Here is a 23,403-nt window from a genome sequence, read left to right on the forward strand (position 1 = left end):
TCTGAATCACAGAAACTTTGCAACCTGCCTACAATAACATCTAGGGTAAGAAATTACATTTTGTAACCTGTTTCTTAAGTATATTGAGTTTAGCTTGCATGCTTTGGTTTATTTGCTCAGTAGTCTGCTTTCTGTCTGTTATCTCTTGTATTCACTTAAAATTCACCTTTTGTAGTTAAACTTATTTCTTGTTTATAACCTAACCCCATGTGTACAATTCATAATTGAAGGCGGGGGAGGGGTATAAGAGGCTGTGCATAGCTTCCTCCACATTGAGGGAGGAGGTGGACTTCATAATATATCTTTAGGTCTGCACTCCAAGGGAGGTGGACACCTGAGTGCTGAGGCAAGTCCTGTAAGCTGAGCCTTCCCAGAGCTGATCTCAGTGTCTCTTTCCTTCTGCAGTTGGGCGTGGCCCTGACTGGGTGTGTGCTGGAGGAAGCTTAATAGCCTGGCTCAGCAAGACAGGTAAAAAGGGTGCCCAGGTTGGCACAACAGGCAGGCTCACTGGTGTCTCAGTACATCAGGTGGCATCCAAAGGGGAGCAACCTACCACAAGCGCCTGCTTATTATAAAAGCTTCTATTACTTAAGCTTGTAACTCATTTTTGTGTATATACGTTTACCTGCTTTAACTTTAGAAATAACTCCTGTTTCCTTTTTTCTATTAATAAATCCTTAGATAGTTTATTGTAGGGTTGGCTACAAGTGTTGCCTTTGATGTGAGATCTAAGGTGCAATTGACCTGGAGTAAGTGACTGGTCCTTTGGGATACCTGAATATTGCTGTGACGCTTGGTGTAAGAGACCATCTATCACAAAGGCAGGCTTACCTGGCTGGCGAGACAGAGTAGGGTTGCCAACTTTCTAATTGCACAAAACCGAACACTCCTGCCCCTCCCCTTCCATGAGGCTCAGCCCATGCCCTGCCCCTTCTTCAAGGCCCCGCCCCTGCTTGCTCCATCCCCCCCCCCCCCCCCCCCCCCCCCCGTCGCTCGCTCTCCCCCACCCTCACTCACTTTCACCGGGCTGATGCAGGAAGGGAGTGAGGGCTCTGGCTGGGGGTGTGGGCTTTGGGGTGCAGGAGGGGGTTCAGGGCTGGGGTAGGGGGTTGGGGTGCGGGGGGAGGTGAGGGTTCTGGCTGGGGGTGTGGGCTCCTGGGGTGGGGCCAGAGATGAGGGGTTTGGGGTGCAGGAGGGGGCTGGGGAAGGGTGTTGACGATGTGCGAGTTCTGGGGTGGAGTTTGGTTGCAGAAGGGGATTCTGGGCTGGGGCAGGGGGCTCCAGGTCCCAGTGGCACTTACTGTGGCTCCCAGGAAGTGGCCACCAGGTCCCTGCAGCCCCTAGGTGCACGGGTGGCCAGGGAAGCTCCGCATGCTGCCCTCGTATCTGCAGGCACCGCCCCTGCAGTTCCTGTTGGTCGCAGTTCTCAGCTAATGGGAGCTGCGGAGTCAGCCCTCGGGGCAGGAGCAGTGTGCGGAGCCTCCCTGGCTGCCTGTGTGCTTAGGGGCTGCAGGAACCTGGCAGCTGCTTCTGGGAGATGCCTGGAGCTAGGGCAGGCAGGGAGCCTGGCTTAGCCCCGGACCCCTGCTGCACAACCGACCAGACTTTTAATAGCCGACCGGCGCCACCAGGGTCCCTTTTGAACCGGGCATCTGCCAACCCTACAGGGGAGAGTCTGAAGTGCAAAGTATTATCATCATGGCCCCCATTTGACAAGAGACTGTGCCAAAGCATTAGGGGGGCTGGCTGATCCTGGGGGTGGGGAATGAGCCTTTCTGCGCTAAGGCACTGATTTGCATCCAGCACCAGAGTAACTGGGGGTGTCCCTTCCATCTGTTGGCTGGTTGCGTGGCGTATGCAAAGTGAGCTGACAGTGACAGGCTACTCCCACATCACAGAAACCATCGCCTCAACTGCCGGTAATTGGCAGCTTTGCTGGCAGAGTGGCCAAGGACCGGGTAAGCCCGGAGAGTAAATGATCCTCACAGCCCTGCAAAGAGGCCGGGCCAGGTGAAAACTGAGGCAGGCTGCTAGGGAGGTTTTCCTTGCCGTTGCCTGGGCTGTCCCTAACTGAACACTTTGGTGTGTGCGGCTGCCAGCTTCAGACTGTGGGGCCTTTGCCCGTCACACATCTGGGCAGAGTTTCTCTGGGACATACAGTGACTCCTCAGACCTCATCTGGGGGCAGCAGGCATCACTGGGGGTTCTCTGCTTGGTGTTGCCCTCTGGATCACTTGTGTTTGACCCCATGATCTGCACCTCTCTTCCTGTTTTCTCCTTTTTGGTCTCCCATAGTTTGTTGAGTCCTACGTCACTCACCTCGGAGGGTGGGGCGAGGGGCACTGGCCGTTCATTGTTTTGGCAAGCTCCACCCTCCAATCCCAGTTATCAGATAGGCTGGCACCTTCCCCCCGGTAACATTCCCTCTCGCTTGCTCACACATCAGGTTATTGATCATTCCTTCCAGGCTGATCAATCAGCATCTTGCTAAGCACCGCAGTTTACAGCTAAGGGCCACAGCTATCAGCGTGCTCTGTGGTTGGTCCCAAGGGTTAACACCGTTCTTAGACTGAGGGATTTCCTGCCCCCCACTATTAGACACTAAGGCCCACATACTCAAAAGGGCCTAATTCCCACTGGCACCTAAATACCTTGAGAATCTGGGTGTAAGAGCTTCCACTGTGGTAATATCACAGGCTCGCTGCACCGAGGGGCAGTTTAAAAACCTCTGAGCAAGAAAAAGCCTCATCACCTATCCGCTGCTGTAGCAGCAAAGCCAGGCTCCAAGCCACCCGCCTCCCCAGGCCCTGCTCTGAGCCACTGGGCCCCTCATGCTAGGACCGGCCCCCTCAGCTCCACACTCTTAGATGAGGCATCAGCCAGCATTTGAACTCATTGGAACTGCCAAAGCAGGAAGCATCTATTGCCATTCTCCGGCCACCACACAACAGGACAGAAAAGAAGCAACAGGGATTCTACTAAACACTTTGCTTTATTAATTGTTAGCACAACTGCTAATGTGTAAACTTTTATGGCCCCGACAGGACAAATAGAAAGTTTCAGGAGCAGATGCTGCCCATTAAGAGGTACGAGTGAAATGCTGTAATTTTATGTGTTTGCACACCGTTGCAGCTGCAGTGCGGTTCCATTTGTGGCTAATTTAAATGCCCATTAAACCAGGCTAAGTTATAACTGAATAAGACCTGGAAACGGATGTGACTAAAAATGTGTGTAAGAGCCCAAAGCTTTCACCTCCCCACAGCCACCTTTACAGATTATTTGACAGCCAGAGCAAATGCCTTGCGCTCCTCTTGTTCCTCTGAAGGTCATTAAGTGCAGTCTTCTCAGTTCCGGGGTCTACAAACTCTCCCAATGCACACCCTGTCTGCAGTATCGCTGCACTGCACAGATCATGGTCATTGAAATGCCAACGTGCCAATGTAAAGCCATTGCTTTCTGCCGCAGCCTGGGATCTGCAATGGGATGCAGCAGCCAAGGGGTTAACATAGCTCAGATGCAAGTGGCAGTCTCTTCTCCGCACCTCTTTTGTCTAGCTAGAATTACCAAGCGACTGCAACAATTCAACGAGACTTTGTGGACGTGACAAGCTAGACAAGGATTGCTCCGGAGGATCTGTCCAGGGTGGGTGTGATCTGCCCAGGAGAGAGCTACATCTCATAGTTGGAGTTTGATCCCATGTCTATTGGTAGATTGCTACCTAGTGCAGTACCTTCCACCTGATTAAGGGTGCCAGGCTGTGTGTCTGGAAAGGTGACGTTATAGCACGCGTGACTGGAGCTGGTCAGGATAACGCTTTTATTGTAATTTTGCCTTAACAAAAAGAAAACAGTCGCGTGCCACATCGTACGTTGTTTATTACTTATTCAGGGTCAGATCAATATCCAAAGAACCTAACTAAAGACTCTGGCCTGGGACACTGCCTCCTTTTCAACAAAAAGTGTTCTCATCGGAAAATGCCCATCCATCAAACCTGAACCTTCTCGCAGAAATGTTCCAGAGTCGATAAGGCATTGCAGGTCTCAGGTGGGATTTACAGTCAAAGCCAGAGAGAGACCACCACATATGAGCCATTAGCCCAGTGGCTATGGTCTCACCTGGGATATAGGAGAGCCAGGTTCAAATCCATGCTCTACCTGATTCTAACTAGCGACCGGAATCTCCATCACCTGCATTCCAGGTGAGGATCCTAACCATGGGCTATGGCTAGCCAAGGGTGGGCATGCACGCATGCTCTCTTCTTTTTCATTAAAGACTTCGGCCTTGGTTTCATCCTGGTGTGGAACAAGAAAATTTTTGAAATCGTAATTTTTCTCGTGGGAAGGGAAAACATTTCCAGCCAACTGTACTCCCCACATTACCTGATTCAAAAGGCAGCAGCAGCCTGGAAGCTATGAACTCTGAGCCAGTGCTCCCTCCTCTTGGGCAGGCATGGCTGTGATCAGGTCTGACTGCGCCCCCATGGGGTGCAAATAACAGTTCCTGTTGCAAGGCCACCACCCACTGTCTGGCTACCCTGGGGAAAACCATGGCCCTTGTCAATCTCTCCACATTACAGTCTGCTGCCGCTGCGCGTACCCACACACACACACAGAGCTGCAATATGCTTGTCCCTCACTCCATCTTCATAAAAGGACCTTTGTGCACTGTTCTTTGTCTGTTGAAAACAGCGCCAGCTGCACAATGTCTCTCAATCCAGCTCAGCAAAACGACCCAGCAGCCCATCAATGCCACCTCATGAAAGAGCCAGACTCGCTCTGGCCCTAATAGGACAATTGTGCCAATCCTCACACTCTGCCTTTGAAAGTCTTTTGTGGTACAGGTGATTGCCTGTGAAGCACCCTTCCATAAAAAGCAAAGAAATTGATTTCTGCTGCATGTGGAGGGGACAGAGAGCACACGGATGGGTTGTATCTTCTTTCCCTGCCTAGAAAAACCCTTCGGTGACTCAGGGGAGGGGGAGGGTCTAGACAGAGCAACAAACCAAGAGTCAGGTGTCAGAGTAGCAGCCGTGTTAGTCTGTATTCGCAAAAAGAAAAGGAGGACTTGTGGCACCTTAGAGGCTAACAAATTTATTTGAGCATAAGCTTTCGTGAGCTACAGCTCACTTCATCGGATGCATAAAGTGGAAAATGCAGTGAGGATGTTTTATACACACAGCCCATGAAAAAATGGGTGTTTATCACTTCAAAAGGTTTATCACTTCAAAAGGGGGAGAAAAAACCTTTTGAAGTGATAAACACCCATTTTTTCATGGTGTGTGTGTATAAAACATCCTCACTGCATTTTCCACTTTATGCATCCGATGAAGTGAGCTGTAGCTCACGAAAGCTTATGCTCAAATAAATTGGTTAGTCTCTAAGATGCCACAAGTACTCCTTTTCTTTAAACCAAGAGTCAGGACTCCTGGGTTCCATTCCCAGCTCTGCCACTCGCTCACTGTAAGAGGCTGGAGAAGACACTTCACTTCTGTGCTGCAGTGAACCCCTCTCTGTAACTGCAACGAAATGGAAGTGACATAACCCTGCAAGAGGCCTGCTTTACAACCCAGAAACTTTCAATTTACATTCAATCGGAGCAACTTTTCAAGCACTTAGATTTAAATTACACCAGATTCATGCTCAAGAGGCATGTTTAGTGGGAGCTAGGTTTGGGGTTTATTCGAAAGGTCAGAGGGTGTGCACACGTCACACTCATAGCGGTCCCGGGTGTCTGTTAACTGTAGTCCAGACTCTAGAACGGGCTAAGCTGCAAAGAGTCCTCCCCATCTAGCCACTGGATTCATTGGGCCTGATTGCACACTGCGGGCAGCTGGGACTCCACCAAATGATACTTGTCTGTATGAAACTCTTCCACCAGACGAGACAACGTGCATTGTCATCGTTACAACTGGCTGCTGGAGCGGCAAACTGGACAGTAACCCATATGGTCCCCCTCTTTAATGAAGGTCCTGAATTGATCCAGTGCAGCCATGTCAGTGCCAGGTAGACTGGTTCGGGGAATGGGGGGAGGTTAGTTACCTTTCATAACAATTGGTCGAGGCATGTTGCATACGTGCATTACACTGTAGGTGTGCGCACTGGGGCCAGAGTTTCTCTAGCAGCGTGTTAGGGGCATGTGATGAGGTGCCCACCCCACCCCAGGCCCAAACAGCTTAACCAGACCAATTAACCCACAGGCTGCACCTGGAGGGGAGTCAGGGACTGGTAAGGCCGAATGGCTGGGGCAGGAGCTGGGACAGGCTTATAAAGAGAGGAAGTTGGTGGTAGGAGGAGGTCTGCAGGGAGGAGCTGTGCCATCACTCCCTAGAGGGGAGGGGAGTTGGCTTGGTACAAGGAGGAGGGCTAGGTGGAGACTGAGCCCTGGGATACTGCCTTGCACTAGGGACTCCAGCAGGAAGCTGAGAGGGGGAAGTAGTATAACGCAGAGGTGGACCAGAAGATAGGGCAGAAAGGTAGGAAAGAGCCCAGGGCAACAGTCAGAAGCTCAGAGCTTGAGCAGACCATGGTTGCTGGTTCCTGGGAGCACTCTACCATCGGCACCAAACTGACCTTCTGTGGAGCAATCCCAAACACCAATTGTTATGTATGCTTCTGAGGCTGGGACTGTTCAGAAGCCCTGAGCCTCAAAGACAATAGTCCCAGCGCTGGGGATCAACTCCCGCTCTGTTCTCCTGGAAGGGCTGAGGGAGCACTTTGGGAAGGCGTCAATGAGGAGCTTCCCTTCACTGACTAAGGAGGTTCCAACACCGGTCTCAGGGCTGACTCCGTGAGGATGTAACGGAGACGCTCCTCCCTGTGCTTCTTTGTCCTGTTCTTGAAGCCATGACAAGTGGCTCATCTGTCTCTAACATAACCCTCAGCCAGGCACTTTAGATCGCACAAATGATGGTCACAGACAGACGACTTTTTGCAGCCTGTACATGGCTTGAAACTGAAGGCCCTGGGCCTAGGCCCTCCCGATATTGGGCAGGGTCGGAAGGCCCTGCTAAACGACAAAACCCAATACAGAAACTTTAAATAAAATTAGTACTCCCTAAAAAAATTTAAAATTTAAAATGAGATAAACCAAATCAGAAATCTTTAAGTGTCGAGTGACAAAAGCCAAAGCCTCTAGATAAGCAGTTCCCAAGAAACCATAATACTCTGACCACAGACAGCATAAAGGAAGTGAGGGAGGGCAGGGCAACTCTGCCCATTTTACCCTCGCTTTGCAGCACAAGCAGCTTGGCGATGGGTGGAGCCACCCCTTCAGGTTCTGCTAGGGAAAAGCTCCCCAACACTAGTGTGTGAGGTGCACGCGCACACACACACACAGACGCAGGGGACATATGCTTGAAGAACAATCATTCAATACAGAGGTTTAAGACTCTGAGATGATTGGAGAGAACCAGATCAACTTCTGTACCAGAAAACCCGTGCTTCTCTAGTCTATTAGAATTCTTTAGGGAATCTATAGACTAGAAGATAAAGGAGATAGACTTTACAGGGATTTTTGAGACACCTTTGGATAAAGTTCCTCACAAACAGCTGTTGAGCTAAATAAGTAGCCACATGGCGAGGATTAAAGCTCTGCCATGGCGACAGGCCTGTTTCCACTAGTGAAGTAACATGAGGTCAAATTGGAGTTCAAGTGTTCCCATTAATTCAACCCCAGCCTGCACACGAGAACCTGTCACTCATCTGTAGTGGTGGCAATAACATGAAGTGGCTGATCCAGACCTGGTGCAAGATTCCCTCCGGAGCTGCAAACTCAAGCTATCAGTAACGTGGCTGCAGGCTGGCACCAGTCAAAGGCTGCTAGTCCTGTAGTGCTTTCCCACAAGCCCCCAGCACCTCCCACACTGCGGCCTCTTCTTGCCATGTATCTATTTCCGGCTGGATGTCACCCAGCACTGCAAATAGGCCTGCTCAGCGTTCGGTCCAAGTTGCATGCAGCTTCCAGTACCAGCGACTACGCTCCTGTCTGGGACAGAGCTGTGTTTAAGAACGCCCCCGTGACAGCACCTCAGCATGCGGTCAGCAGCTAGAGGCAGACATGGACACAGACAGATATTTGGAGGGAAGCTCTCAGGGCCCCTGACTTTTGGACCAAGAACCAAAACTCTACAATGAGATTTCTAATAAGCTGGTGGAGCTGTGATGCCAACACAGAGGACCACGATGTAGCCCGGGACAAAGACAAAGGGAGTAAGGTGCACGACTGAAGGGCCAAAAAGCAAAGGGGTAAGAGTAACTGTTCAAGTGTGAGCATGGAAGGAGGTGGGGTGTCCCACAGCCCCCTTCTAGGAGCAGTGTTCATGAACAGATTTTGGGAGAAGGGTGAAGAGTGAAATGGCAAAATTTGAGGACTTCACAATTATTTAGGTTTGTCAAGACTAGAGGAGATGGTAAGGAGCCTAAGCAGGATCTAAGAAAACCAGCGAATAAGCAGCACAATAGCAGATGAAATTCAATGTGCGAGACAATAAGCGTGAGGTTATGCACTTTGGAAGGAACGTTTTTAATTATTTGAATACATTGCTGGGCTTCACAATAACCACCTGGGAAAGAGACCGAGGAGTCATTGTGGACAGCTCCGTGAAAGCCTCTGCTCAATGCACAGCAGCAGTCGAAAAAAGCAAACCTTTTCAGCTGTATTGAGAAAAGAATAGAGAATAGTATTGAAAATATGATAATGCCATTATATAAAGGGACGGTACACCCACACCTTGAATAATGCATTCAGTTCTGGCTCCCCCATCTCAATAAAGATATAGCAGAGAGAGAAAGACAGAGAGAAGACATCCAAAATGATTAGTGGAATAGAAAGGCTCTCCCACAGAGAAGGAGTTTAGAAAATTAGTTTAGAGAGGACATGACAGAGGAACATAAAATAATGAATGGTTTGGAGAAGTTCAGTCAAGTGCTCCTGTTTACCTTCTCTCATGAGAAGAAAAAGGTGTGCTTGGTGAAGTTAAAAAGGCCACAAATTTAAAATGGATAAGAAGAGGAGCTAAAAGCAGGTGCTTTTTTAAATATAAACATACAGCCTTGTGGAACTCATCGCCACATGATATTATGCAGGCAAAGAGCTTAGTAGGATTCAAAAATGATTTGTCATTTATATAAACATGAGAATATTTGCACTTACACTAGATAGAATTAAAATGTGCAAGTGAGATAAACCCTCATGCTTCAGGACTAAACTAGCTACAAAACACCTGCTGTTAAGAAACTTTGGCAAGTTTGAGCAGAAAGCAATCCATTGTCGTGATGGTTCTTAACCACACTCCTTCCTCTGAAGTATCTCTTATCGGCTACTGTCAGAGTCAGGGAACTCAACACAGGATACACTGGTCTCGTCTGGTTTGGCAGTTCCTGTGTTCCTACAAGTCTCCCTTGTCCTGGCCAGAAGTAACTATGCTAAATTCATGTCAGCTTAGGTCATTCTTGGCATCTTTTACAGCTCCTAATTGATAGACATGAAAGTCCAGCTGTCCTGCAGTGGGTCAAGAACGGGAGAACCAACCTCAGAGCACACTGCTCGGAAGCAGGACACAAACCCCAAATTGGCTGCGAGTGCCATACTCAGATTTCACCAGCCTTAACGTGGAGTCACAGACTGCCTCCTTCAGTACGCCGATGCTTTCCAAACGGGTGCATTAGTAGCCCCCTTTTCAGATGGGGTTGAAGCCCAGTGAGTTTGGGTGTCTTGCCTAATGCTCTGGGAACTATTTTGGGGCAGTTCTCCAGCCTGTGTTATGCAGGAGGTCAGACTAGATGATTGCAGAGGTCCCTTCTGGCCATGGAATCTATGAAAATCCATGGCTGTAAGGTCACCCAGGGAGTGACTGTTAGAAGTGGGGTTAGAACTCAACAGGCCAGCTGCTGGGCATGAGTACAACTCTCTGCTCACTTCCAAAGGGGAGGGGATGGTTCCTGTTAGACGTAAATCCCCATGAACCCATTTGGCATGGAAGTGCTGATCTAAGCCTCCAAGTCTGGAATTTCCAGGTGGGCTCGGCTCCCACAACCGCTCTGCACACTGGGTGCACACCAGGCACTAATCTCTTCTGGAAGTCTGGCCTGAGGTATTATAGTGGGAGGTGCAGGGTGCTGAGCGCTCTGGGCACAATACCCAAGTTTCCAAAATGAATGCTGACTTGAGCTCTTCAGAAAGTGGAATTTCTGTTCCATAGGAGGTTCCAATATTTGGATTGTTTTCATCCTAAAACAGGACCAAAAAAAAAGTCAAAACATTGACTTTTCACCAAATGGGAAAGTTCAGAAGACTTTAGATTTGATCTTCTGAACCAAACAATCTTGATGCTTTTTTGATCAAAACGTGTTATTTCAAAATGCTACCGTTGTCAGAATGTCAACCTTGCAGTTAAATATTTTGGGTTACAGTGTTGATTTGAATTGACTTTGGAAGTTGGTTGGTTTTTGAATTTTCCCACTGGAAAACTTTTGTCAAAATCAACATTTTCCTGGGAGGAAAAAATAGATTTTGACAAAGCCCCTATTTCATTGGGAAAATCTGTTTGGTCAAAAAAGTCAACTGGCTCTAGATCTGAGCTCTCTTTGAAAATGTGGGGCCCGATTGTGAGCACTGAGCACTTGAAAATCTGGCTCTAAGGTCTTGTGAAACCTGCGTATAAAGGCAGAACACAGAGGTGAAGAACCCAGGCTTGCAACCTGAGCATTCCTGTAGTCTTTATATTTGTAAAGATGCTTCCTACAAAGGAAAAGGATTTCAGCCCATGGAACGTTGACTAAGAGGGAAAACTCCCACTGAAATGGACCTGATTAATGTAACCCTATGAAATACCTTGAGGATCAATGAAATAATAGAACGAGTTAAAGGCAAGAGTATCTTAAAGCAAATGGTGGCAATAGTTAATGGTGGCTTGATCACTTTGTTGCGTTAAGTCAGTATCCAGTGTAGTTCTGCCCCCTTACAACCAAGATGCCCAAGTGTAAATGAGCAGAAATTGGCTCTTTGTTTGTGTGTCACCAGCGGAATAGACGCCACTTTTCATCAGGGGAGGTTGTGACAGGAATTCTCTGCCCTTCCACCCCTCTTTCCAGGCCTTCTGCTCCCAGCTACTCTGAGTCCCCCTCTCCATGGGCCACTGTGAACATGTCTGATGGGAATTCCTTGAGTGCTGAATTTCTCACTGTGTTCCATCTCCCTCAGGTACTTTACCTGGGCACCTGCCACCCTGTAATGCATTTACCTTCACAACATCCCTGGGAGGCAGGGGAGGCACAGAAAGACTTAGTGACTTGCCCAAGCTCACACAGGAGGGCTGTGGAAGAGGAGGAATTTGAAGCCAGGCCTCCCAAATCTTAGGCAGAAGCCCTACCACTGGACCATCCTTCTTCACTCAGTCTTGCCTGCAATTTAGTACTTCTCCATGCATCCCCCTGGGGTTGCCTAAGCTGTGTTGCTTTGGTTACCCTGAGGAACACATGTATTTTTTTTTTAAACTGGTGACCGTTCTTTTCCCCCGTGAATTCAGACACCCCATTTCAATGTGCAGGCAAGGGTGCAACTTCACGAATTATCCATAACAAGTGAAACTGCACACAAGGCTCTGATTTTTGCAGCCCTTACTCACACTGAGTAATACTGACTCACATGAGGAGTCCCACTGGTTTCAATGGGGCTCCTTCTGTGAGTAAGAGCTACTTACTGTGAGCAAGGAGAGCAGAGTACAGCACTTCGCAATTAGGTATTCACATTTGTGTGTATTGTATCCACCACGAAACCGGGGCATTTGCCACTCAGAATCTCATCATAAGAGGTTGCGCTCAGGAGGCATCATGGAAGATAGCGCTGGCCTCAAACAAAACCCCTTCTCTGAATTACTGGTGTGTGAGGGCTCCTCGCTCCAAAGCTTCTCTGTCGAGCGGAGCACAGGACACAGGTCAGTCTGCAAAAGAGACCAGATGCTAATATCTGGGGTGGGTGCAGGAGAACACGGCTAGTGCTGAATGCTGGGTAGCTGGCAGCAGGAGGAAGTGGGAAAAGGCGCATTACAAGGGCTAGATCCTGCCTACCATCTGCCCGCAGGTAGCCCCATTGATTTCCACCCTCCGTCTGTACCTCGCTCAATAGCACTGGGAAACAAACCTCTCCGTTTAGTGACGGACCTGGTACGGCAAACGAAGCAGCAGTACAAACTTCCCCAGTGCTGCCCTCCCAAGGTGAACGCTGCTCTAGGAACTGCCGTGAGACCGGCTAGGTGGCCAACAGCCACCATGGGGTGGGTCTGACTATCTCTGGGCCCAGACTTAGCCCTGCAGCCACCTGCTAATGGGAGAGCTCTGGAGCCCATTATGCAGCTCCGGAGTCATTAAGTACCACTCTTTCCCCCAACACAGAACAGCTCCTGAGCGCTGCTTTATCCTTTCTCAAGCGCCTTTGCTGGGTAGCGTTGGTTCTAAATGGTGGTCACCGGGCTTTGTGACGCGCTGCACTGGGATTTTCAGCCACCGCTAAAAGTCTTGCTGTATGGCGCCCTGGAGATGGCTCTACCCGGAGTCCCTGGTGCCAGAGGCAGGGGGGAGTTGGCGTAGTGTCGTGTAGAAGATTCCAAGAGCTGCTATGGATCTGCTGTTAGAAGCTGCACAAGGGTACAGTATTATTCTGCCTACCTAAAATAAATTCCACATGCAGTTGCAGCTATCTTTTCCTGTGCTAACTGCTGAGTAGTGTCTGCTGCACACTGGTTAAAAATGGTCATGTTAAACCCCAGAGGTGGCTGCATTTCAACAGCAGGAGGTGCCGTTCCTTTCTGCTACTCTACCTGTCCTTTATAATGGAAGGATTTATAAGAGGAAGGATGGTCTCATGGTTAAGGCACTGTACTGGGTTATACTGAAGCTGGGTTTTCTTCCTAGCTCTGACACAACCTTTCTGTGTTACCATGGTCTGATCCCTTAATGGCTCCGTGCCTCAGTTTTCCCAGCTGTAAAATGGAGAGAGTGATGTGCCCTTACCTCTTTGTGTATGTGAGGTGCCTATGTGAAGAGTGGATGTAAAAAGCTGCACTGTACAATAACCAGAAGTTTTATTGGTCCTACCAAACCTGATCCATGCTACGTATTCACGAGTGCCATCTACTGGTAATTAATCTGTTAACTATCTTCGTACAGGGAGACATCTCCCATTTATAGAGCACTCCTGTAACAATCCTAAGGGGCCATTTGGGTGTCACTTTGGTAAGAGGGAATCCTTGTCTGATGTAGAGCTCGGAACAAGCCCCATCTCAACCCTCCCCTCTCTGACACCGGGTGTGTCTTGGAGGAGTGCTGAAAGCATAACCAAAGCACACTGAGCTCCTGCTGGTGTAACAGCCCCTGAGATGGTGTAAATTAGAGCAGCCTTAAGGCTGCTCTAATCATTCTGGGGTTAGAACCATGGAAAAGCAATTCCAGGATTGGGGAGCTATGGAAAGCTGCCCTGTGGCTCCCAGTTGCAGTCAGTCCTTACTGGGAGCCACTATGGTGTGCGCCCTCAGGGATTAATACTTGAAAGTATGCGTGTGTGTGCACCTGATAGTTCCAACGAGGAACATGTCCCCTGCACCAAGCAGAGCGGAAAGCCAAGCGTTCCTCTGAAGCACAATGCATTCCTCCACTCTGAGTTGGGCAGTGGGGCCAGGCTGCTCGCGGGCTCATGCAGGAGCCCAGTTGTTCTGCCTCTCAGGTTTCTTCCGTACGTTGGTTTCCTGTGTCTCGCTGCACCAGGCTTTCCTTTGGGAATGGTGGGGGTGAATCCTCACGCCCATGACAGTGAGAGACAGGCAGCTCTGGCTGGAGCCAGGATGCTGAACCGGTGGGCTCTCTTGACAGCAAAGCTCTTCTAGACTAGTGCACCTCAGGCCTGACCTGCCTTAACTCCTTCTAGCCAAGCACCAGCCTCCATTAATGCAGCTTCATGGCTGTACCTCAATCCCAGTGAGTAACACCTCTTCTCTCGGTCTCCCTTTCACAGCTCTCACCGATCCCACCTCACCCTGCTGTGTCTCTGCCTTAGTCCTGGTGGGTCGCAAATGTCTCCTGCTACTCCACTTCGGAGCTTCTGCTGAGCGCAGGTACGTCCTTACCACGCCGGTGTTGCTGCTTGGCTGCTGCTGCTGTCATGGGTAGGCGCTCCTCCGGCCCTTGTCACCCCTGTACACCTCTGGCTGAGACCCTGGAACTCGCTTCCTTTGTGACTTTTATTTAATCCACTCTGCCATCTAGCCTCCCAGCAGCACACAGTTATGATCCCTTAGAGCTCGTGTTCTCAGAGAGGCCAGAGACCGCCTTGTCCCTGCTGGCTTGGCATTCGGGGAGATGAACAGACGCTGACTTTGAGTGTCACATGGCGCAATAAGCCTTGAAGAGCAGGATGTCAGACAGCTCTCATCTACTCTACCCATGGAATGGGGCGGGGAGAGAGAGAGCCCGGGCACTCGGTCTCCTCCCCTCCCCTCTCCAGGGAAATATTGCTTAATTAATGAACCCTCCATAGCTGGGATTTCAGAAGTTACCTGCGCCAGTCTCTGGAGGAGCCTGATTCCACCCTTCCCTCCGTGTGTGTGTGTGTGTGTGTGTGTGTGTGTGTGTGTGTGTTTGCTGGATAAATGCAAGGTGAGTTTGAAAGGGGCAGCACTGCCCTCCCTCTGGCAGGAAGTGACCGACCTCTTTAGATCTCTCCAGTCTCCAGAAACCAAGGGACAAATCTGCAAGAGAATAATACACGTTGGCTATGGTGCTGGGTCTGTGTCTGCCTGGCATGTCTGTGATCACGCTTGATTGTTTCCATCCCACACAGGCACTGATCACTGGAAGAACATTCTCTTCCTCCTGAGCCAACTCCTGGAGACCATGTCCTCTTCCCCTCCCCAGCGAGCCAGGCTCATCTCATGAAACGCAAAGAGCGCGGGTTTATTTTGAGAGCAAGCCAAGTCTGCCCTGCAGTGGAAACCGGCAGGGCCGCCTGGTCGCTGGCAGGAGTCAGTCATTACAAGGCAGGTTAAAAGCACTTGCTGCCAGGACTCTGGATAAGTGAGGGAGCCCAGGCTTTGTCAGAACATAGCAATGCCTCCAGTTCAAATCGGGAAGCTTTTTAAACAGAAAGAGCTTTTGTCGTAGAAGCCCATTTAATGCTCAAAGCGACACTGTTGAGTGCCTTTATTTTACAGCAGTTTTCTTCCTCTCCATTATACATAACAGGCTTTTAGAACATGCCACTTCTTTCCCTTCACTTATTGCTCAGCCGCTTGGCCAGCATTGATTTCTTTCTGCTGCTGCTTGCTGCCCGGCCTTGCCTTCCCCGCTGTTCGAAACCTCATTGAATGTTCACCAAAGGAAACATGAGCAAGGGGAGGCAGTGTGGGAACAGGCTGTCTTGAAGGGTCCATTCAGCATGGGATAGATTCTGTGGCGGCCCAGCCTGGGTCTAAGAGTAAAGGTTACAGCATTTTGCATCCTTTAAACTCTGGGCTTGCATGGCTGCTGGTGCTACTTAGAGCAGTCCCAGGGACTGTTTAAGTTAGTGACTTTGTGTGCCCATCTGTTGGCCACTCCCCTTACGTCCTCACATCCCTGACACCTCCCAGACTCAGCTAGACCTGTGCCTTTGGGACAGCTCCTTCTGATAGGGGATATTCCCGGAGGTCAGTTCTACTGAGTGTGAGGATAGAATCAGCTACTCTAAGCACTGAAGCTTGCAAAATTTCCTCTGCTTTGACTGCTCTCTAATGAGCAGGCATTGTAAAGAATTGAAGCCTGAGCTGAGATGAACTGAGTGATGAGAGAAGGTTGTGTGTGTGTGTGTGTGTGTGTGTGTGTGTGTGTGTGTGTGTCAGAGGGAGAGAGAGAGAGAGAGAGAGAAGTGGGAGCTGTGTCCATTAAGATACATAGGTGAGAAAAGGTTAAACGATTTTCATTGACTATCCCAGATTTTCCTATGGACTCATTTCAAATCCATTACTTAGGCCAAAGAAAGCAAAATTGAGGCTTTTTCTGCATTTACAGGTTTTATTAACCAGATAAAACAATAGTCAGAGAAATAAAAAGTTACAGAAGGGAAAAATAAATAGGTACACAATGGCTAAAGAGAACTGCATGTGTGGAATTTATCAAACTTAGTGATCAAATTCCGTGAATGCAATGCATAGTAATCAAGGTGCTATAATCTCACTTAATTCTATTCTAGGAAGACCATTTCTGTCCATATTTGGATCCTTAATAAAAACCCTTTTAAAGGTTAGTCGAGTTTATACCAACCAGTCACTGTGATCATCAGTGGCAGGTATGAACGTTAATTCTAAAAGCAAAAATCCAGATAACTGAAACAAGTATTTTGTTATGTCATGTGATTTTCCCAGGTATTAAAATGAACCATAGTCAGGTTTTAACATCCACATCATGTAATCATGAGCTGGGCAGTTAAAATGCTGGATCCCATTGAAATCAGCGAGAGTCTTTCCATGACTTCAGTGAACATTGGATTCAGCCCTGAATTAATTTAAAATTTCTTCAGAAATTCACCCAGTAAGTAGAACAGGGACTTTGTTACATGCCCTTTATTCTCTCACTTTGCTCTTATGTTTTAACCAAAATCAGAACCAGGCAAACTTTAGCACTTACCTCTAAAATCACTGAAGCAAATTGATATATTTCCCTTAGCTGATTTGGTACCGTCTCAGATCATGAGCAGTGAAGTGTTTAACTCTTTCTTCTATGCTGCCGGGTGTAGGCTTCTTACCTTTCCGCCTGTATACAGGTGGCAGCTCTCTGTGTAAGCAGTGATGAACTGTGCTCACTTAATGTAGCCAGGTTTTGCACATTGCATGAGATGAATTTTGAGGTCTGAGCACTTACCAATTTAAAAAAAATGTTCTAGGTGCCTACTGTTCTGTGGCATTAGTTCTCTGCACACACTTACACACACAGGTAAGTAGCTATCATGCTTTAGCCGTGGATCTCTTAGGCCAGGAGAGGACCCCTCAACAGAGATGCAGTGTAGAGCTGGGACAAGAGACCCCGAGCTGATCCCCTCTCCCGCCCCAGTGTAGGGAGTGGGAGGGGGTGTGTCAGAGGTTGTGGGAGGGAGCGTTATGGAGGATTCACAGGCAGCTCTTGGGAGGATGCCATATATTAGAGCAGAAAGGGACTGCGCTAATCTGTCATAGGGCCACAGGTTACTGGAGCAGCCGGAATCCTGAGAGCACCTCTGCCCCCTCCCCTACTCCATGTGCTTGGAGTACGCCTGGAGACGCTCCGCAGAATTTCAACCTTTATGAGAACTAGCTATTGACATCGATCAGCTCGCTTCTTAAAATGACATTGGGCCTCTCCTATGCCGTGTCTTTAACTAGCATGGGAGGGGAGTGAGGGCTCGGCCTGGTGTAGCTCCGAAAGAATCACTCTTGCTTTAAAGCCTCCGGTGCAAAGAGCAGCAAACACGCTGTCCCTTTAAATGAGCACTCCCAGGAGATCAGTACTCCCTGCAGCACGGCTAACTCCAAATGCTCAAAAATCACCAGGTTATTTGAAATCTGGGCTCAGTTTGTATTTGTATTTGCCTTCTGGTTTGGGAGCTGTGACGGTGACGTTTTCAAGCTTGTCTCAATATCCGTTGGGGCTAGAAACTTACTTAACAAAAGCTGGGATGCTCACATTGTCACATTACTCCAAGAGCAGGGACTTTAAGAAAACCGCCAAATATCAAAAGACTTGGTAACACAAGCCAGTGGCCTGTGTTTCTGGATCTCTCACTGTAACCAGAGACTCCTCTGTCTAAAGCCAAGGAGGGACTGAGACAAGCTGTCTTTACTTTATTAGCCACTAATTGCTTTTAATGCAGCTGATTTGTGATATTGACATGATCAGAGGCTGCTACTTGCTGGCTAGAGGAAGCAGTGAATGCAGGGGAAAGCTGCAGTCCTTGGAGCTGGTCCCCTTCATAGCTGTTCTAGGAATCTTGGGGCAACATTGTATTTTGTGGATAATGTTTCAGTGCAGAAGCCTTTACAGACTCTGTGGGCTGGGTAACTAGTGTAAAAAGCAGGAGCTCCTCTGTTTTTTTTTTTTTTTTTTTTTACCATTTGAGGATTGGGCCTGGTGTGTGTGTTTGTTCTTCCCCTGGAAAGCATCCCCTTCTCTTTCCCTTTCCTGTATCAACCTCCCACTCCTTCCGCCAGCTACATTTGACCTTTAATAAGCACCATTTTTGTAAAATAAATGGTTGAGAGTTATTGCTGAGTGGCCCCTGGGCACTGGCTACCTACCAAGCCTGTGCTCTACAGCAGCTTGTAAGGGAAAATTACATTTGATCTACATTTTCCCCCATCTCCACTCTCAGCTTCAGAGCTTTAGAGACAAAAGGCAGAAAAGAACATGTTCTCTCTCTCTCTCTGCCCCCTCCGTGCACTCGTTCATTCCTTCCCCTTTTCCAAGGCTGAGAATCAGTGCTCTCACTTCTCTGTCGCTACACCCTTTCATCTCCCTGCACCGAAACACTGGGGCAGGGCAGCTGTCGCAGATGAGGAGAGAAAGCCCTTTGGTTCTTGCAGAATGGAAAAAGCCGTTGGCATGTGCAAAAGCGCCGGCCGAACCCTGGCTCTGCTACAGCAGGAACGCAGCTTTCTTTGATGGAAAGATGGAGGGAATGAAGAGCAAACCGAAAACCAGGTGGGAGAGCGTGTGCTTGTACCACAGGGGCTAGAGAGCGCTGGCGCCTTCCACTGCTTCACCCCCATGCCAGCTGGATGCTGCCCGCCATTCACAATACCCAGGCGTGTCTTCGTGAGACATGCTGCATGGCTGGCATCCGGGTCTGTGCAGGGCCATTGCAGAAAGCTGAAAGAGATGGTGATGCAAGTCAGTGACAGGAAGGCACAAAATGTGCGGCTGTTCTAAAGCTGCAGGGAGCAGGAATTTTTCGCACATGCAGTTACTGCAATTGCTGCTGTTTCCCTACAGCAACCTCCCTGCCCCACAAGCCATTTCCCTTATGCCCAGGGTGGAGCAAACCAGCTATTACTGCCGTGGGGAGTCAGCAGCAAGGGGTCAGCCTCTCCCTGCAGGGCTCCAGCGCCTGCTGACACAAGAAGCCCCCTCCCTCGTCACAGTTCTGTATTGGATTTCCAGGGTTGTTTACTGCATGTTGCATTTTAACCATCTCGGCAGAACCCCAAGTGCTGGCACAGGGGATTAAATAATGACTATTTGTTAGGTTTCTCCAGAGATGTGCTTTCAGTCAGAATGACCTTCATTTAAGAGACTAACAAATTAACTAAAGAGCTGTAGTCTCTATGAGAGAGCACCGTGTGTGTCTCCTCTGTAACAGTCTGCATGAACTTGGACACACAATGGCTGCCAGTCGCCTCAGACAGCAGAGTCCTTAGTGAATTAAAGGTACAAACAGTGTTTCTGTTGCTTTGCTACATGCACCCAAATACTATATGCTTTGAGTGCATCAGGAATCCTAATGATCCTCCCAGGGATTGTTGCCTCCCTCCCTTTAAGTTCTATCATCTTACAAGATTTTTCATCACAGCCTAGGAGGACTAAAAGGAAGTTCCCTTCAGAGCTCGTGGGTGCTGAATGTGAATGACAGCCATGGCTTTACATGAACGTACCTCTTCCTCCTTGCCAGGTACAGTGGAGTGCCTCCTCTCCTCTCTAACTTTCCCAGGCCAGAGCGCAAACCTTCCAGCCAGCCTCTCTTGGAACGTGCCCCTCGTTTCTGGTTTTAACGGATAGATGTTCCCCCAGGTGTCAGCTCCAATCCTCAGCAAGGCTGATTAAGTCTGTGGCTTCGAAGCCTACCCCAGGAATGTGATCGATTGGGGTGCCCTTGCTTGTGATATATACGCCGAGCCTTACAAGAGCCTCTGCAGCCTTCAAGGTAGACTGCATTTCTGCATTTGAGCCTCGTCACTTATTTATCATCAGTCTCGCTGGGGGGACTCGCTGCCTTCATATTTCCCAGGTGTTTGCACATCCCTGAGGCCACCTGCTCAAGACACTGAACTGTCTCGCTGCATGAAGCAATCTCTCATCACCACCCAGTAACCATCCACCAGACCTGGCAGCTCTTCATTTATTCCCCTTCTTCCTCATCAGCCGGCAGCTTGCTTTTGCCTCTTATCCTTTCCCCAGCGCATTCCCTGCTGCAGGGGAGGAGGCTTCTTTCTGCCGGGTAAAGCGTTTTATCTGCGGCAATCCTACGTGTACCCTTCAGCAAAGGATCTCAAAGCACTCTCAGTGAACTGATCCTCACAGCAACCAATAGGCCGAAGTTTGAGCTATGTTTTCCAAGTGTCACACAGACCATCTGGAGGGGCGGAGGGGGTTTCTGCACATTATGATTCTGTCCCCTTGTGGAGTGCTGCCTGAACTGGTAAACAGAGGCCCAGAGAAAATGACTTAAACTCAGTGAGGGAGGGGATGTAGAATTATTTGAATTGACCAGATCTCATTAATGAGCTATTTAAATGCAGGCCGGATACTCCTTGCACTTAATCCAGTGTAAATGAGGATCAACTCCATTGAGATTGGTGCATTTACACCAGCGTGAGCGACTTCTGTTTAGATTGTAAGCTCTTCAGAGCAGAGGCTGTCTCTTATCATGTATGTGTGCACGGCACCTTAGCACGATGGCTTGCTGATCTCAGCTGGGGCCTCTAATGATGATGAATTCAAGAAGTGGTATTAAATATTGTGCTTCAGGGTTTAAACCAGTCTCTAACTATGAGACACCAGGATGAGACTGATGGGTGGGGGCGGGGAGAAGAGATAATCCCTCATCTGCTACTGCAGGGTTCTTACACCTTCCTCAGAAGCATCTGCCACTTTCAGAGATAGGACACTGGACTAGATGGACCTCGGGTCTGAGCCAGTCTGGTGGCTCTTATCTTCCTAAGTGCTACTGTGATAGAGACAGGATGGTGGAGTGGCCTGGGCTATAACCTGCAAGTTGGGAGACCTGGGTTCAAGTTCCTGCTCTGCCACAGACTTCCTGTGTGACCTTGGGTTAGTCACTTAGCCTTTCTGCAGCCCTTCCCCGCCTTAGGGGCCTGGGGAATATCCAAGCACTCCGCAGCGTCGTGTATTTATCCTGTGGCATCTGGGGGCTTTTTCAGTACATGTCTTGGACAGCGAGATGGCTAATGCAAGTAACAATAGTGAGCGGAGAACCAAGCCTAGGATGGCTGAAAACAAACGGTCAGGCCAAGCCCTTCCCCTCTGTTCTCTTTTTCCTCCCCTTAGTGGCAGCATGATGACCTGTAAGCCCGAGAGCTCTTGCTCTCACTGAGCAGAAGGGGTCACCAGAGTGACACCAACTCTCCTTCCCCACTGGTGGAGCTTGCTGGGCCAAATGTCAGTGCAGCTGTGTTTGCCCCCGAAGTAGCCAAGAGGCAAACTTGGTCTGTTCTGGGCCCAATCCTTCTCTCTTGCTCATCAATGACAAAGTTCCTGTTGACCTCAGTGGGAGCAGGATCTGCCGCTGTGTCTGCAGAGCTCTCAGCTGCAGTGAGGGGGCTCAGGAAGATCACACAGCAGTGCGGTTGCTGGCCCAGCAGCACCTGCCCCTCGCCAGGTATTTAAATAGAACAAGTGGGGTGGGTCCCACAGAGAGGACAGATGGAGCCTTCACTTTCACTGTCTGACTGCATTAGAAATCTGTTCACGTGGGACAATGGCAGAGAAATCCTGGACCAGAGTTCTCCACAGCCAGGAACGGAGTCTGAGCTTGACTGACAGCAGTGAACCAAGGCACAACTTGATCTGTTCTTTCTGTGTGCGATGTAAGGCCACTGCCCCGTTGTCCTGCAAATCCCACCTCAAGGATGGCTTCTGTTGTGAGGCCTACAACTAACAGGAAAGTCTCTGCCCCTTTGTGCCTCAGGTTCCCTATCTATAAAATGGGGAGTAGTAAGACTGACCTCCCTTGCGAAGCACGTAGGATCTACTGAAGAAACACACTGGATAAGAGCTCTAGGTGGTGGTGTTATCGGCTAGGTCGAGGGGCAGAGGCGTAAAGCTGATGAATGTTTTCGGACCAGAAAAGGAGCATAATGTAAATTATGACTTTGTCCCTCCCCCTCAGACAGCAGGCTCTTCTGGGCATTGCTCTGTGAATTTGGACAGAATCTGAAGCAGGTGGGCACTGTTGGGTTACAGGCTGTTTTGTGGGCTGTTTCCAAGCTGCCTAAGGGAGTTATAGAATCATAGAATATCAGGGTTGGAAGGGACCTCAGGAGGTCATCTAGTCCCACCCCCTGCTCAACGCAGGACCAATCCCCAACTAAATCATTTAGTTGGAGTTAGACACTCCAAAAACTACAGATTCTCCCGGGGTATTGAGTCCCTCGCTCCCTTGGACCCCTTTGGAAATTCCAGCCTTCTTTGCTGAGCTGGGGCAGCAGTTCTTCTTTCACCATAGGCCAGAGGGGTGGGTGGGGACTGGCCAGAGCACTGTGGTTCTGTTCCTGTCCCACTCTGATCTCAGCCTTTCACGGTGTGAAGTGAGGGATTCTTGGTGCATGGCTTAGGAGGTGGCTCCTACAGATGAGGACATCCTGTACCCCCCATCCCCACTCCTGGCTGACTACCTGCAGAGAATCCTGTCTGCGAGTTGTGCTTTTCCTGGGACAGGCCTGCAGGCGTGCCGGTCAGCTGTCTTCATTCCACTAGCTCGCTCCACTCTCAAGCCTCCCGGCAGGTTATAGATCAGAATGGTTTCCAGCAGCGAGGGCACAAGGCTGGGAGTCAGGAAAGTAGGGGGTCTAATCCCAGCTCTGCCACTGACTTACTGCATGACCTTGGGCAGGTCACAGCCCTGCTCTGCACCGCAGGTTCCCTATCAGTAAACGGGGGATGGCAGCACTGCTCACTCGCCTTTTGCAAGTTCTACAGGGGGCTGTCACTAGACGATATAAGTGCTAACGATTGATTTTCCCAATGAAATCAGTTATTCTTGCTAGAAGCCACTGAGCAACTACGCACCTCCCTCCCCCCACACTCCCAAGGGCCATCCTTTTTGCAGTTGCCTTCTGGAAGCAATGTTAAATCAGGATCCTAACGGTCCGTGGTCATGATAGTTCCCCTGGCGCTTCTCAGCAGCGTGGGAGTGTAAATCCTGTTGTCCTGCCCCTCTTCCAGCGTGGGTTGCTCCACGCCGCCAGTTTCAAACTACCCCTCCAGTCTGATTTGGAAATTACATTTGTGTTGTGAGCAGGGGGTTGGACTAGATGACCTCCTGAGGTTCCTTCCAACCTGATATTCTATGATTCAGTGATGGTGCATCAGGGCATGGAGGTGCCTGCATTTCATTAGGCAGGGGAGGGACTCCCCTCTTTGCAAAGCTCTCTGAGATCCTATGGGGCAGAAG

General features: G+C 49.4%; 1 protein-coding gene across 2 annotated transcripts in view; it reads left to right on the forward strand.

The window, feature by feature from the left end:
• The window catches only part of SRRM4 (serine/arginine repetitive matrix 4), a 288,447-nt gene that overhangs the window by 67,566 nt on the left and 197,478 nt on the right, over positions 1-23,403 (forward strand). For both annotated transcript variants that reach the window (XM_043529583.1, XM_043529584.1), the window contains exon 2: positions 14,005-14,104. In XM_043529583.1, the coding sequence (XP_043385518.1) occupies positions 14,005-14,104 (100 nt within the window). The remainder of the gene's footprint in view (positions 1-14,004; positions 14,105-23,403) is intronic.

This window comes from Chelonia mydas, chromosome 15 (genome assembly GCF_015237465.2).
Source record: "Chelonia mydas isolate rCheMyd1 chromosome 15, rCheMyd1.pri.v2, whole genome shotgun sequence".
Classification (NCBI taxonomy): Eukaryota; Metazoa; Chordata; order Testudines; family Cheloniidae; genus Chelonia; species Chelonia mydas.